We start from the raw sequence: 16,792 nt of genomic DNA, 5'->3' as shown, positions 1-16,792 counted from the left end.
CTTTCCTAAGGGATGTTTTATTTAGCCCCAGTAGACCAATGCTTTGGCTTAATTCCGCTAAACGTTCTTTGTGTCGTTTGTAACTGAATCACTTATTCAGACACAAGACAAGCATAAACGTAGTAAAAATGCCCTCATTTTAAAAACTGACTGAAGCTGGTGATTATTTGCATAGATCAGCCACAAACCCATACGAATGAAGATTTTGCTGTTTTTAAAGTGAACACATTAATGCAACAGGTCTTGTGCATATATAATTATTTTTTTTAATTTAAACTGTGATGAGCTATGTTCATTCTTCATTGCAATACAAAGGAAATCTTGTATCATTAACTCCCTTTCTTGGATTGCAACAGGCAATGGGTCAAAATAGTGAATACTGAGAAATACGTGCCTGTAGATCTGTTTGCCAGGGCTTTTAATTTGAACAGCTGCTTAGCTTCTTTTTCTCCCTAAAGCTTCTTCTTTACATGTACTAATATATAATTATTTTTTTTACTGTAGCTTGACATATGGTCTAAATCCAACTATCAAGTTTTTCAGAAGGTAAGTCTCACATAATTTCTCCCTATGTAATGTGTATAGGAGATGTGGAGTTTATTTTTAATATCTAGGCCCTTGTGTAAAAGAATTCAGAATTTATTCCTCTGTCATCACAACTTGCAAATAACAAACAATAATCTGTAATATCTGCTGTTACTGAATTTGGATTTATGCCCCATCACAGTTCCAGTCTATGTTTTGGAATAAGAAATTGGAGATTATACTACTGTAACCTTAAAATTTCATGAGGAATCTTCAAGCATTCTTTTTTTAGTTTGAACCTTTGGGGGGAGAAAGGACTGTTTCAGGTTCATTTGGATTTTGTTTAGTTGTTTGCATTGGTTTTGGTTGCCCCCCTCTCCTGAGGACCTGAGTTTAATAAATCAGTAGAACTCACTTCACAAAATGAGCTTGGAAATTTTTTCCATGGCGTTATTTTGCCTGCTTCTCTTCGCACGGTGGTGTAAGCGAAAGGAGTAGCTTACTGAAATGAACGCCATTCCAGAAAGTAAGGAAGGACCGATGAGAGAACAGGAGCAGTAAGTTAGAAAACTACTGAGAAGGTTAAAGTGTATTTTGGAAAGATCTGTATCTTGCTATTTGCTAGGCAGGGAAGAGGAGATTTCTCTTTGAAGGCCTCTTGTCAAAATGCTGTAGGTTCAGGTTGATCCGGGTTTAAATTCCAGTTTCCTTACCTTCAAGCTACAGTTCAAGGAGCTGGAGTCTCCAGCTGGTCCACTAGCTTCTTTTCATCTACTTTTGTTGTTTATGTAACAAATGGGGGTCAGGAACTCGAAAGGGCGTAAAAGCAGGGGTCAAAAGTATGGCATATTGGCTGTATTTGTGCATCTTCTTTCCAAGTTTTCAGATGCGCTCAGAAGGGAAGACATTTGACCTATGATATTAACCTGCTAGAGATCAAACAACAGTTTTGGGGGAGGTTGGTTGCTCTCCCTCTCTGCCTAGCATGGAAGGAAAAATTCTGCTGCAGTTGATTCTTCACCCCAGAGATTAGTGGATTAAATATGCTTTCTTTTTTTTCTTGCTCCTCAAAAATATTTAGTGTCAGGCAGAGTAATACAGCTGGAAGTAAAACAGCATATATCTTAGTAACTTAACAGTATGCTTTAAAGTAGTTTTTGCAATGAAATAAATTTAAGGTTCTGTAATTAAGTGCATCATCTCAATTTTCCCATGTGTGTGTTTGGTTGTAAGCTCGTTTGGGCATAAGATTGTCTTCCTGGCTGTTTTGGCTTAGAATACCTCGGAAGGGTTAAGCCCTATTGCCGTAATTTGTGCTAAATGGTAAGAAATCATGAGGGTTTTGTTATCTAATTGTCAATATGCAAGATAACAGAGTAGAGTAAATGTACAGTTCACAGTTGAGGACTCGGGGAGCACAAATACGTAGAGTAAGTTTCTCTTCAGGTCCAGGAGATGACCTTCAGACCAGAAGGGGAAGAAGTCAGTGAGAAAATATGAAATGCCCCTCTTACTGCTGCCGGCGTGGCTGCATTACAGATACATTTGCATCTTTATTCTGTTCCTAATTCTCTAAAATAAAGTGGTACAACCTGAATGTTAAGATCCTGTTCTCCAGTTCTGTCTTGGTAAATACTACCAAATGTATTAATATTTACTAAAAAAAGCCAGAAAGAAAAGACTGCAGGGGAAAGGGTTACCTGTAATGGGTTGAACAGCTGTCTGCATTTTATTTTTTTTATACTGTTATACAATTTGTTGCCAGCTTTGTCACTGTTACCGTGGGCCACTTAACCTCTCTGGGGATCGGTTTTCTGCTCCCCATAGGCCGGGGTAATACTTGCTGACTTCACAGGAGCTCTTACTGACTTGGTTGCATAGTGCTCTCAGATTCTTGCATGAAAAATGTGATAGAAATGCAAGGTGATGGTACTTTCTGATCAATACATGCTGTACTATTGAGCTGATGGTTAAAGAAGTTAAGGCTAGGACCTAAGTCAAGTTTTCAAACAGATGGTAGAAAATGCTGTGGTTCAGCATAGTAAGTTTTCTCTGCGGTGCTGTCTTTCGTTTGGTTTTCTCTTTATTCTCTGAAGCTGCACTTGTATCCATGTGTAATACCCGGGACTAGTGATTTAGCAGTAGTAAAATGAAGGAAATAAAGTAGTGTTAGAGAAACTATTATGCTCTGTTACCAGTGTAGGATCTGTACTGCAGGATCTTCAGAACAAATGTTTTCATGCCATTAAAAAATCATCAGTAAATGTGTCGGAGCACATCTGAACGTTCTTGAAATGTGTTTCTCGTGGCAGTCACCAGTAACGCGATACAGAAGTGCTGCACTGAGAAGGAAAAACACAGATGAGTAACTGCTCCCACTGAGGAGGCTGGGTAGCCCTTTCAGCTCTGCTGCCTTTAACTGTAAAATCAGTCATCCCTCTGAAGGGCAGGGCCACTTCGCTTTAAAAGCTGGTCCAAGTTCTCAAACTCTGTCTTCAATGATAATATAACAACATCTGGAGCTCATAAGATACCTGCCTGTGGTAGCTGCAGGGCTGTCAAATTCTCACAGGGTTGCAGCGTGACTTTCTAGGTTAAGGACCAGAGACCTCTGATCTTCAATCCAACCCTGTCAAACAAAGCTAAATTTGTCCTGACTTTTTGTTTGCAAACGTTGGCTGTGTCAGCAAGCCTTTTCTCTCTCCTCCTTGTTAGGCAGGATACCCGAGTGTGTATAATTTGCTGGGGGATGGCTCCCGAAGGGCCCATTACTGGTAAAGTGTACAGTCATTTTCTAGGTTCCCTGGAGACTCCTTGAATCTGGTCCTGGGGTGAATAAGCTTTATAGGCATTGAGTCCACCAGCAGGGTTAGATTCAGAGAATGGAGCAGGGAAATGAGAGAGGGAAAGACTGAAAGGGCAAAAGCACAAGGAGCAAAGAAAAGGTTTTTCAGACTTCCACGTTGGTCTGACATTTAAACTCCACAGGAGCGGCAACTGTTTTGATCTTAAACCTCCTTATTTTAACACCTTGCTGCTCTTGATCCACCGGTGCAAGAGGAGGAACAAAACAGGAGATAATAGAATATTTGGGGGCTTAAATCTTGCTGAGAAGAAGAGCGTATGTGAGGGCTGCATTGTTCCAGGTCGCGGTGCAGAGGATTAAAAAAAATACATATTATAGAGAATGGTGCAGTATTCATAACTTTGCATTCAAAAAAGAGGCAAAAATGCAGAGTAGTGGAACTGCTGCAAGTGGATCAAAATGGGAGATGGTGCTAAACATTGTTTCATTTCTCAAGCTGCTCAGTTAAGAGCAACATGGCAGGGTTTGTTGTGTAATAATCAGTTTGGCTGTTTAAGCCATCTGTGTAGGCTTTAAACCCATATTTTTCATTCTGACCTGAGGATCCCATTCTTATTTTCACCTAAACAGTCTATCAATTTTAGCATGCTGCAGACTGCTTTGTTTTGGCTTGATATGCTTCTTCCCAAGGCACGTTTTGACCTCAACTTGAGAAGCTGTTTGTGCCTATCCAGCTGTTTGTGAGCTGTGTGATCCCAAAGCGACGGAACTCGGGAGCACAATTTTCACCACTACAAGGGCACATAAGTATTGTAATGTATGAAGATGTATTCTTGTCAATAATCTGAGAATAAAATCACGTGCAGGATGAATGCATGCATGAGACAGATATTGGGCTATTGATGATGTCTGTTCAAGGAGAGGAGATGGACTGTTCCAGGGTCACCTGCATGGTTGCTGCTGTGCGGGATCGGTACTTGGCCCAGTTCAAAGACTCCTTAGGCAAAACAGAATTTTTATGATCCAGTCCAAATAAGCAGAACAAGTGAAAAAAACCCTCTGTGAGCTCTGAAAACAAGTGATAAATTTTATGCCTCAGACTAGTGAATTGGGAGTGAGGAAGGGTTTGTAAAGGATTTGTGTGGAGTTCATCAGTGCCTGTTCATAGAGGCACCATCTGTCATCCTTCCAAGTGCCTCTTGGGCACCAGGTTCTGTGCACCAGATTCCCTCCAGAGAGATTCAGATGTGTTCCTGGAGAGAAGATTGAGTAATGGCAATCTTTGGAAACGAACAAAGGCACTCATTTCCACACAATAAAAGGTCTAAACACTAATAAAATAACAGCCCTGTTCCCACACTTTTTTTTCTTTTAGTGCTGTGATCATCCTCGAGAACTCATTGCTACAGGCTACTGTTAAGGCCATGAACTTAGCAGGGTTTTAAAAAAAAACAAAAAACAAAAAACAAAAAAACCCAAACAAAACCCAGAAAACTTCCAGGGGATTTAGAGAATCCCTTTATATTAGATGGAGTTGTCAGTGCCATACTTGAGGGAATAAACTAATAAGTAAGTGGCAAGGAAAGTTATGACTCTTAAAGGAAGTTTTGCACCTATTTTTGCAAAGCATATTTACTGGCAGCAAGATAAGGTAGGAGAGACATCTTCTATAATGTAGTCGTGTGATGTTTGTATTTTTATGGTTTAGTTTTTATGCCCTGTAGCTTCATATGTTTATGGACCATACGTAGTCTATGGTGGGGAAAAACTGCCATAGGTGTTTGCTTTCGTGCCCCTTATTCCAGTTAGAGGAAGCACTTGTTCAGCTTCCTTAGCCTGTGAATTGTAGAATGCTGGTTGTTTGGGTTTCTTTTAAATGAATTTTCAGTTTGGGGAATGCTATGTGACTAACAAGTATCATCAGGGCCCAATAATGCCATTTTTTTTGGATGTGTCACCTTTGGAAAGCACTTTTCAGCAGAGCAGTACCATCAAGTGGGTAAAGGCATTCTCTAGAAATGAGTGCTGCTGGCTCGGTTGAGACAGATAACAGCAGCTTTGTTTTCAGCTTGCCCCTGGGTGCTGGTCTCATGAGCTATTTATAACTTGACGGAGCAGGCAGCTGCGAGAGGGGAGTCGGGAGCCCCCAGCCCTCCGGTGCCGCAGAGCAGCAGCGTGGGTGCAGCAGGTGGCTTCTTGCCACGGCCGGTGACCAGGCAGCCCCGCTCGCCTGCTTGTTCGCCAAGAGTGACAAGTACATAGGATTTAATTTGCACAACGTCGCAACAAAGATTAGGTTCGATCCGTATCAGTCTGGTTTGTATTCCTGATGTGTACGGTGCCCCGGATGGGGGAACAGAGGTGCATGTAAGAAGTCCATGGTTGTAGTCAACTTGAATTTGGAAGCAAAAAGGAAGAGGAAAAAAAAATCTCAGGCAATATAATTAGCTGTTAACAAGAAGGGAAGTTTTCTTGTTCAAATTGAGTCTCTTTGCCAGATTCCCACCCGCCTCCCATGTAACTGAAGTCTCTTTTGCTCCGTGTCAAAGTGCTTAGTTAAACAATAGCTATTTTATTTAGCAAAATTATGTGTCAGGAGATTGCCTTGTCTTGCCTTTTTTGGGGACAAAAACTCTTTTCAGTATATGAATTGTGAAATACTGAGCTTTTCTGCAAAGTCTCTTGAAAATCTATTTCAGGGTCCAGAGCAACAGCTATCCCAATCAGTGTGTGCTCTCCTGAATATGTTCCCATCTAAAAAGAGGCAGGGAAATTAGAAAGTGACTGATAACTTAGATAGCAGTAGGTAAAATAGAGCAATAAAAGTGAAGTTAATAAAATAAAACTCCAAAATGTACAAGATGTCATCCTCCATCCAGAATAAATTAGTTTGTGATTCCAGCTTGGCTGGAAGAAAGAGCGTGTCCCTTAAGCGAGCTGGCGCATATGCAGTTTGTTTTGCTTTGCTTTGGTGTGGAATTGTATCGCCATTAGTAAAGCTGAGTATTGATTTTTTTTTTTATTATTATTTTTTTTATCTTTTTTCCCCCTCCTCTTTTCTTCCCCCCCGCCCCTCTCTTTTTTAATCTTGGCCAGTTTGTGCCCTCTTTCATCATCTCTGTTATCTTGGGGGGGTTAATTCTTCCTTCACTCCCGTGCACTGGCCAGTTTATCATTTGTCCAGCTCTTTTCTGTTTGACATCATGTTCTCTGCTGGGCTGAGGGGGGGGGGGGTGTCATTCCCCTAATCCTCTTCCTCAGATTTGACACCTACTTTGATCTTTTTTGGAAGCACTTTATTAGCACTTGCTTATGGTAGAAATCGCCTCCTTTTTGTTCAGAAAACATTATTAGTGTTCTAGCAATGCTGGGATGGCTTTTATCTCCCTGTGGAATCTCATTAGCTTTACATTACAATAGGAACAGCATATGTGCAACTTTGCCAAAGTGGCCAGTCAATTTAAATTTGTTAATAGCAGAATTTTTTTTTAAGCAACTTTCTTCAGTGCCAACAGAAAGCAACTTTGTTTTTCAGGAAAAAAAATATTACAGTTTGTTAGAAGTAGAAATATAGCAGAAGGAGAGCGGCTGCTCATAAATATCTTCAGAACTTTCTATTCTTTGACATGTCTGGTACTATCCTATAAAAGCACCATCTTAAAAGAAAAAAAAAATCACGTAGTAGGGCTTGGATTATAGTCATTTCTGAACACTACATGAGATGTGTTTAAAAGAAATTACTGATTTGACTTATGCTGTGCTAATAATGCACAGTTAATCATGTTGTTTCTGATTTTTTTTTTTCCTATGGTAACATGTAAGTGGCTTAAGCACGCTGAGGTCCATTTTGTGAATATTTTTGCAAACTCACCAGAATGTGCATGGTCCCAAAAGTTTTCCCTGCCAAATGTCAGAATCACATGTCCTTATTCACACTGAATGGGGCTGCTTTTGGAGTTAGTTGTGTACGAATGATGGGGAACAGAATTTGTTTCTAAAATTGTAGTACAACTTAAACTGGATTCAGTGTAGGCCAGACTGATTTGATGTAGTGTTGTGCGGAGGAAGTTTGTATGGTGTGAATTAGAGCCTGTCTGTACATGGATTTATTCAGGAATATATCTTTTACAGCTTCACCTCCCTGAATAGCTTCAAGCATGAGCCTCTTTCTCCAGTGAAAGTTTGAGTGCTTCAGCACAATTCACATTGCTGAATTAGACTGACTACAAATCGGGAACAAGTGGAGTTAGCTGGGAATAGCAATTGTAATTTCCGTTCACACTTCGTCTTAGTCAAAATGTCCTGTAGTATATGGACAAACCCTGAGAAGAGCACTACTTCTCCACGTTAAAACTAGAAAATACAATTTAATCACTAACTAGACAAGGACGTTGTTTGTTGGAAGCTTTGATATTACCAATGAGGACCATTAATGGATTTACAAGATGTGAAAGAGCTCTTGGGGTTGTGTTGTTTCGAGTTCTTTAGTAGTCCAGCTCAAAGAATTTTGCCAATAATTTCTACATTGAGCCTAGAACTTCTGAGTTCTGGGCAACGAGTTGTTGACTGGGCTAGTAACTTGGGAAGCCTGACAGGCTCAGTACTATTAGTGAATTGTATCACGGCTGTCAGAAACTGTCCCCTTCCAGAATAATTGAAAAATAGTAATAATTAAAAAAAAAAAAAGCAACAAACAAACAAACACACACCTACCCAAAACTCTACCGAAGCATTAGTTCTCCCAATTTTTCTTTGACTATTCTTGTTATTATAAATCGATATTTTATATGTATCGTGTCTAGCAGTAATTCCCAGATGTAAGATCTTGTTAAGGCCCCATCTTGGAAATTAAAAAGCTTTCTATCAGAAATCTTTCAGTAGTGCAAGTATTTATCAAGCATAATCATGTTAATCGATTCCTGGTTTCAGAGGAAATGAAACAGAGCTCGAAGCCTGTTTGTTCAATGTAAGCAAACTGAAGTAGGACTATAAGAGTTAAATATTTTAAGGTTTCCCATTTATCTCCCAAATCTCCCAAAAAATGGAGAGGAGCATACTAATATTTTTCTGTTAAAATGCATTTTCAAATTGAGGTATTTTATTGTGGTGGTTTGGAATTATTTTTTTTAAATAAAACAGACCAAAATCAAAGCATTGAGTTTTTTGGAAGTCATAACCCTTATGCTGATATGTTAGTTTTCCAGAAGTATTTAATTTAGCTACATTATTGACAATGATTTTTCTTTTGTTGAGCAAATCTGCATAGGTTGAGAGAATATATTGTCTATAGAAATGCCCAAAGCAAATAATGAGAACGTAAGAAGAGAGGACCGAAGTGCTTTCCTCTGACATGGTTTGCTTAGTGACTTTGCTTCTTTGTGATTTCACAGAATACATGGGATTTTAATCACAGAAGCATAGATTCTGCTCTTACGCTGTAGGTATGTGAAAGTTAGGCAAATTATTTGTTATGGATGCTTCTATTTTATGTGGTACAGGAGATTATTTTTTTCCTTTTTATGGCTGGGTTGGTAGTCCAAAGTGGGAAGAGAAGCATTTTAGTTCAGTGTTGTTCCATGTGGCATAGAGCTGGATGCCTTCCTCATCACTTGGCTCACATTAGCCACTGGTTTAGATTCTTCTACCACGCTATTAGGTTTTATTATGTTTATGAACTTCCAAAGGTGTGTTTGATTTTACTGTGTGCATACAGTTATTTATCACGATTGCTTCAGCTGATTCTTGTGTGACATTGGCAGAGGGAATGGAAACTAGCTGGCAAAAGCTACCCAAAATTACTTTGAGAATGTCTTCACAGTCATGTAATCCTTGGTTTGGACATCCCTGTGGAATATAGTGTTTTCCTGCAGATAAACACTGCTTTGTCCGAAATACAGAATGAATAAGGGTGTGTTCTCCTTTTGCCTGATGCAGGTGACAGATCATGCGACCACTGCCCTATTGCACTACCAGCTGCCTCAGATGCCAGATGTGGTAGTTAGATCGTTCATGGTAAGTGTATTGGAAAATACATTTTTCCACGTAGACTTCAGCATGCTTGCAGTGATTGACATCAGGCAGTTCCGATGCAGTTGCAGTTTCCCCTGTTTAAACAAGCTTGGCAGTAGAGCTTGACTGTAGTTCTTTGTATCCCATACCTGGACAAGGATGAAGAGCTCGTTCTGATTACCCTGGGGTAATTGGTGTTGGAAGACTGAGCTGTACACGATTCTTCTGTCACAGGTCTCACTATTAGCTTGATGATTCCAATTTGCAAAGCTGGGCTGGCTCATCTCTAAAGGCAGTTGGAAAAACTCTCTCAGCCAAATTCTTTGTTATGGCCCAGCTCTTCCACACTGTTTGTGCTGTACAGGGAGTTGAGTTGTGGACATAGACAGTCTGCTCCGCTGGAAGCTCCCCGGTAAGAAGAAATTCCCTGTTAGTGTGTTCCAGCTGAGGCAGCTTGCTTGTCAGCTTGCCCAGTATGAAGTGAGGTGCGTTAGTTGGAGAAGGATGGGAGGCAGCAACACAATGGGGGAGAGTCCATTTTGCTGTGTCTGCTCTCAGCCCAAACGTTGTTCCTGAGGAACTGCTGGTCCTCACCCAGGACAACAGCAGGTGGTTTTGAGAACTGAGGAAAGGCTTCCTGAACTATTCAGCTGTTTTCTTACCGAATAAAGTTAATCAAATACTACCCTACCTTGATAGGCAGATTCAAGTTTATTGCCTTTAGTTCAGTTTGTATTTAGAACTGTATTTGTGAAATAAACTTGCGTATAAGCAGCCCTGTTAACCAGAGGGTGAGAACAAGGGTTTATGATTTGGAATTCCTCCTACCAGGATGAATTTTGGCAGCGGAGACTTGCTGTTCTCTCTGCTGCGGCCTCCCAGAGAGGTTTCCTCTGCAATCCAGACTTTTCCCTTCATTTACGTCCATTCCGTTAGCCCTTCACCTGGAGCAATAGAATTGAGACCTGTGGAAACAAACATCTCATGTTGCCATTCACGGTATTTAAGTGTGTACAGGAGCACTGGTTCTTTTTACATCTTAAATTCCCACTGTGTAATTTCAGAACAGTCAGGCTCCCTTACTTGCTGTGCTGGCTTGTTTGTTTAGTAAAAAGGCCGCTAAGATGAGAGATTTGCAAAGGGCTTTTCTCTTGGAGTGTATCTTAAAATAATAGGGTTTGAAAGGTGAAAGCAACTTCTACTGGTCAAATCCATGTTCGACATGTTTCTGAAAATTAATGTTTAATAAAATGGGTAGCACATTTGTTTAAGCCCTGGACCTGCCTTATTGATTTGATAAAACACTACTAAAACTTTTATGAAAGCAAAACCAGATGTACACCAGGAGCATCAATATGTTGCTCCTTTCACATGTCAGTTGTTCAATCCACGTGACAGGGTGTAGCAAAGCCCTAATTTTCTGATGGGAATAAAGAACGCATCTGGCTTGTTGGGTTTTTTTTTTTTTCCCCCTGTCAACAGGTGTCTCAAGTGCACAATTTAACTTCATTTACCTATTTTTGTATTATGGTTCAGAAAATTCGATTTCTCTGTAGTGCAAGCAAAGCCCATCCAAACTGAAGTAAATAACAGCAATTTACTTGTAGTGTTCTGTTGCCCTTGTCTCCATATTTACTGCTAAACCCAGAGAAGATCTAGTTCTTTGGGAGGAGAGTTATTGACAGCCAAAAGTTTGGTTGCTATAGAGAAGGCTCTGATGAAGATGGAAGGATTTGTTTCAATAAACTCATCTGACCTCTTCTTCAGAGAACAATTTTCTCTTATCGATGTAATTCAATAGGACTTTAAATGACAAGATTCATGTGCATCCTTCACAGTATAAATCTGCTGGTCTAGGTGGTTTTTAGTTGCGTATCTCCTTGAGTTGAGAATTGAGTTATGTAGTGCTCATGGCTATGTATGACAATGGGAACCATCTACTTCAGAGGCAGGAGCTTTACCTAGGAACACCTGAACTTACTCTGTGGTGTTCAGCACTAGCCTTTTTTTTAAAAAAAAATATTTATTTATTTTATCTATCTATCAGTGTAATCAGATTTAAAATGGTACAGTATTTTTATGACCAACGAGTATTGATTTTCAAATTGCATTAGAGAGGAAGTTAGTTAGCTTGCCGTGAAGATCCTTCTGTCTTCAGCTGTGAAGAGTTCAGACTGTTGCAGTGTGATTGCAGCAGGGGTGTGATAGATGATCATAGGAAGAGACAAACCAATATTCGGTTGAAGAAGGTACCGATCAAGAACAATTATATTCCAGTAAAAGTATGAGGAGCATTAAAATACTTGCCTTCTGTCATGACTCTCTAGCTGCAAATGCCTCCTGCCCAGAGCACATGAATTTCTACTGACAAATTTGCTTAAGTGACTAGAAAAGCAAAAGATGATTAATAAAGTGGGAATTCAGCTATACAGTGACCTTGTAATCTTCAGCGTGTTTCTGTTTATAAAATCACTGTATACCTCACTGGGGCCTCACCAAAGTACATTCTCTGTCCTTGCTATCACTGTTTGACAAGAATGATGACAAAGGGGAACGTCTGTATCCAGTTTTCTGAATTTCTCTCCCTTTTCCTTTTAGACCTGGTTAAGAAGTTACATAAAGCTGTTCCAGGCTCCATGCCAGCGCTGCGGAAAGTTTCTGCAGGATGGCCTGCCACCCACGTGGAGGGATTTCCGAACACTTGAAGCTTTTCATGATACTTGCAGGCAATAGTAGCCCAGCCGTTGGTAACACGAGTGAACAATCAGTTGGGCTTGGAGTAGAGCTGATGGTTTCATGGGTGGTTCCGTTCCTGAACCTTTCGTCCTGTGCTAAGTAGGGAGGTTGTGCTGGTAACATTTGACTCTTTTCAGCCTGCAAGGCACATGTCAGACTGATGCATTTTGGAGAACACGGTAAGAAGCTGTGTATGATTGCTTGATGCTTCCGAGCTGAAGTGATGTGTCTGGGGAGGTCTGGCAGTGATCATCGTTATTGTAAACCTTAATGAAAATATCTGTGTACAGTTTGCGCTTGGTGACAGAGTTTGCAATGTGGAAGACTTTTATAAGCTCAAAATAAATTTTGTATTCCAGAGTTTGTGCTATATATTTCATTATTTGATCAACAAAATCCTTGGGTTTGCTGTGGATTTTTCAATGCTGCTCTTTTTTCTTTTTCTTTTTTTCTTTTTTTTTTTTTTTTTTTTTTTTTAGAAATACTGGAAACATTTAAACATGCATGCTGATGTGATGGGGGTGGTTGTTGCAAGGCTTCTTATCTGACTGCTGGGTTTTTTTTCTGGAAGAGATTATGGCATTGATTAAACATGGAATTTCAAAGGCCTGTGGCAGCTTGGAAGATGCAGTGTACTTTCTAAAGCAGGGGGAAACAGATGTTTCCCTTTACTAAAATTGTAATGAAAAATGCTAGCAAAATCTGTGTGTATTAAGTGGTTAGAAAATGTGTGATGAGCAGTGACAGTGTGTATAATTCATCATGGTTCAGAAATGAAAGTAGTAAAACAATTCAGCCCTAAACACAGCTTCTGCAGTGCAGAGATGTACAGCATGTTTCCTAAATGATTTAAAATGTACATGCAACATGCCAGCGAAGAGGAAGATCCCTCCCAGGAACAGTTGCACTTGGGATAGGTGGGAGTATTCGGCTTCTGCGAGCCTCAGCCATCATTATCTTCGCCTAAAGACGGGAAGGTCCCTAGTCCCATCCCAGCTGAACTCTCGCTGCCCTGGGGCTGGAGCAGGTTAAGTGTCTTCTCTGGTATTTTCTTGAGGCCTGTGAGTTTCATCTGTCATCTCCTCACAGCCAGTTTGATTGATTCTGCTGTCATTCCCACTAGCACACTCTTGTTTCTTTTACAAGCCACAAAGGCTTGGGTAATAAGGTTGCTTTTGGGAGCTGGTAAGGGGAGGTCTGGAGGAGCTTTGTCACTCAGTTAATTTTCAAATAAATCGACGCTAAGGTACAGTGCTGCAGGCTAATTTTTGAGCTTCCTTCTGCCTGTGTGAAAAGCTTCTGTGGCAGAAAGGAAAAATGCTCGTCTCGGAGGCTTTGGCAGTGGCAAAGTTTGGTTTGGTTTTCAGCAAGGAACGCTGGGTGAAGTTAATCAGATTTAGTATAGAGAAGGGGATAGGGAGGACACAAAAATGGGGCAGGAAGGGGAGGGACCCTTTTTTTGGCAGCTGATTGAAATAAGGGGTTCAGAGACTTTAAAGCACTTGTTTAATTTAATTTGACTCTACAGCATTTATGAAACAACCTGTTCCTTAGCTGTGGAAGCTGAAAAATGAAGAAGCTTGAGTATCACCCTGTATTTGCATGATACTAAGTTAACTGTGTTTGCTGGTAACGTAAAAGACTGAGCTCCCAAAGGCAGCAGCTTCTTCCTGCGAGGACAGCGTGTGATGTGGGAATTTCAGCTTTCTGGCTGTAGAAATCTGTGCAAGACTGGCTCATATAAAAGAGGAACTTGAAAGAAAATACGTGTTCGTGACTTCCTTTGGAGATGCAACATTGTGTATGAAGAATGAGCATATTCTTCTTTGAGGGTGTTGGTAAGTGAGATCTGATGCCTTTTTTTTTTCCAACTTGTTTTGGTTATTCCTAATCACCAAACAGGTGCATTGCCGTAGCAGTGGGATAATGGCCATTTCACACCCAGCTGCAGTGAAGTTACCTACTGAAAACTTTCCGCACTATTATCTGACCCAAGTAGCCTTCTCAGTACAAAGATCACCCAAGACAGAACAGTGTGTGCATCTTGGATGAGAGAGCGCCTTGTAAATAAGCAGCACTGCTACCTGTCCTGTTACTGTGCTAATTAAAGCCCTGGGTTTCTGATAGTGTAAGCATTTTTTTTAATTAATAAAAAGGTCATAATATGATATCCAACCTGCTTCAGGCACTGCTGTCTGCTCCGTTCTGTTTATACTTAAATAATGGTGTAGAACGCAAATCCTGAAGTTCACAGAAGTAGTTTATGTGGAATCGTGTCTTGGCACTTGGAGATAATTAGTTGCAGAAAACAGCATCAGCCAGTCTTTGTGTTAATTGAGCCTGAAATTTTAAACCTGTAATTGGCGAGCCGGATGAAGAGGCATGAAATTCACTTGTAGGTACCTCAGAACAGAAATACTTGCCTTACAGAAGCGCCACGCAAACGCGTTTGTCACGTTCCTTCCCCCAGAAAGCTGCGGCAGAGGGAGCCTTCCCCCTCGCAGAGGCCCTGGCAGCAGCGCTGGTTTCTGTCCCTGCAAGTCCTCAGTGCAACAGGGTGGAATATTTCCATTTGGGGGAGTGGAATTTAACTGTCTAAATTCTAAAGCCTCCGAACTTCAGCGGTCTGGATGCAGTATGTGCGTGTCTCTGCTTCCTGCCCTGAAGCTCTGAGTGCTCGCGGCCGGTGCCGGATCGCCACGGCGAGGTGGGATTCCAAGGCAAGCAGGATGCCTTGGAACGCCGAGTTTTGTGTGTGAGGAACAGAAACCGGGAGATCTCTTCTGGCTAAAAAGCTATTCTCACAATACAGTGTTTTGGTGTTCTTCTTCCTCAGCTTTGCAGCTTGGGTACTGGGTGTCACTATTTTTCTTTTCCACCCTTGGTTAAAAGGGATGGGTGACAAAAGCGGTTTAATTGCAGGGTGAGCGACCTTGGGTTTTTTTAATCATTGGAGTTTGTTGCAGCTTAGAAAACAGCTCAGATCTAAGGCACACAGCAAGGACCATGATCCCTAAGGAGGAGTTGGCTCTCACCTCTTCTACAGCACCTTCCAGAACTGCATTTCTCCTGGTACCTATTTCTGCAAGGCAAGCGCCGCTGCAGAGTGAGTGGCAGCCCGATGGAACAGAGAGAAAAGGAAACTAATCTACATGCAGAGACAACAGTGCTGCTTTTAGTGGCTCAGGTGGTCTGTGTTACAGAGCTGCATCGTTCCAGCACTGTTGTTTATAGTGCAACAGTACATTAATCTCACCTAATACTGCAGGAAGAGTCGTTGCCTCACCCTGGTTAGTATTGTCTTGGTATCACTTACCCTCCTTGGAACGCGCCGCCTTCTATTGCATCCCTGATGTGGAGAAATCCCATTTTTATTTTCCCATGTGCAAACCCCACCTACTGCGCTTGTGGCGCTTGCAAGTGCTAAAGGTTACAAAATCCATCTTTTTGCTAAGAAAGCAACTTAATTAATGTGAAATTTTCTCTCGTGGAGGGAACCTGCAGCAGATACGCAGTGCATATTGCAGCCAGCTCCCCCCTTCCCTCCCAGCACCCCTCCCCAAACCACTTTAATTTCTCTGCCAATATTGGACAAATGTAACAGGCTGACTTTTTAATTTTCTACTCCCAAGTCTCCCTTGTCCCCTCATGCATTTTTCATCACAGCTCATGGCTCCCTCCCTGCCTGCCCTGTGAACAATATTGATCGACTGATTAAGCCATCAAGCTATAGCAAACAACTTTAATTTTCTAACCAAAGCCTTTCAGTTCTCTTCCTTTTCTTGCGTATTTGTTACCTTCTTCAAGTTTTTAATGTCTACTTGGAAACAAATACTTTTTTTTTTTTTTTAATTAGTTCCTAGGTTATTTGGGAGCTACACACCACCAAGAGCAATCCACATTAAAATATTAACCCAGGAAATAAGAGCGGGATGTGCTAGGTACGGTTCTGTGTTTCAAAGCCAGAATCGTTCCTGCCCAAGCTTTTGGAGCAGGGCTTGTAGAAGACCTCGGGTGCTTGTCTTTTCCCTTTGGTCTCTCCCAACAGCCCTAAGCGTGGCTGGGAAGCACGGAAGCAGCCCACAGCACCCCTGGCCATACCTGCAGCGCTCGGGCTCTGGGTGCCGGGCTGGGCTTCTTCAAGGTCTTGGATCACAAATTAACATTCCGGCTCAACCCACCAAAGGCTCGTCAGGTTTCACACCCGCTGCTGCCTGCGTGCTCTGCACGCCGCAGGAGTTCCTGCAAGCGCGTACATGAGAGCCGGGTTGTCTCCTAGGATGTTTTTAAGCCGTGGGGATGATGAAGTGAAAGGGGATTGACCCGACCTGAAGCTCAGGGCTGGCACATGGGTAGCAGCACCTTTCTGGCAAACTCAGTGCATGTGGTTCCAGTGAGGCTTGTCAGAATCGTTCTGTGGGTTTGCAAATTGCTTTTCAAGGTAAAAACGCAGCTTAAATATCAGGATATTGGGGTTTCAGTGGAAGCCGTAGGGCTTTGTGCTGTGCGGTGGTGCTGCAGTCCTGTCTTAGGTGCTGGTCCTTTAGGTAGCACTGAGCCATGAGCACACAAGTGGGGAATTGCAGCATGTGCTGGGGGTCCTCATTTCCAGCGCTGGCTCGACTGTTTGTTCTGATGTCTCCAGATCTGTAAATTATGGAGACAAGCAAAACCTTCCAAAGGAACCAGGCCACAATGGATGGAGGGCTGCATAAA

At 41.6% G+C, this 16,792-nt stretch overlaps 1 protein-coding gene across 1 annotated transcript in view; it reads left to right on the top strand.

Annotated features, from left to right (window-relative positions):
- MED27 (mediator complex subunit 27) overlaps positions 1-12,436 on the top strand; it is a 94,091-nt gene extending 81,655 nt beyond the window's left edge. The window contains exons 6-8 of the mRNA XM_055720715.1: positions 505-546; positions 9,266-9,343; positions 11,939-12,436. Coding sequence (XP_055576690.1) covers positions 505-546; positions 9,266-9,343; positions 11,939-12,073 — 255 coding nt within the window. The 3' untranslated portion in view covers positions 12,074-12,436. The remainder of the gene's footprint in view (positions 1-504; positions 547-9,265; positions 9,344-11,938) is intronic.
- The last annotated feature ends 4,356 nt before the right edge of the window (positions 12,437-16,792 follow it).

Source organism: Falco cherrug, chromosome 9 (genome assembly GCF_023634085.1).
Source record: "Falco cherrug isolate bFalChe1 chromosome 9, bFalChe1.pri, whole genome shotgun sequence".
Taxonomy (NCBI): Eukaryota; Metazoa; Chordata; class Aves; order Falconiformes; family Falconidae; genus Falco; species Falco cherrug.
Note: the sequence above shows the minus strand (reverse complement) of the source record. Positions and strands in the feature narration are given on the sequence as shown.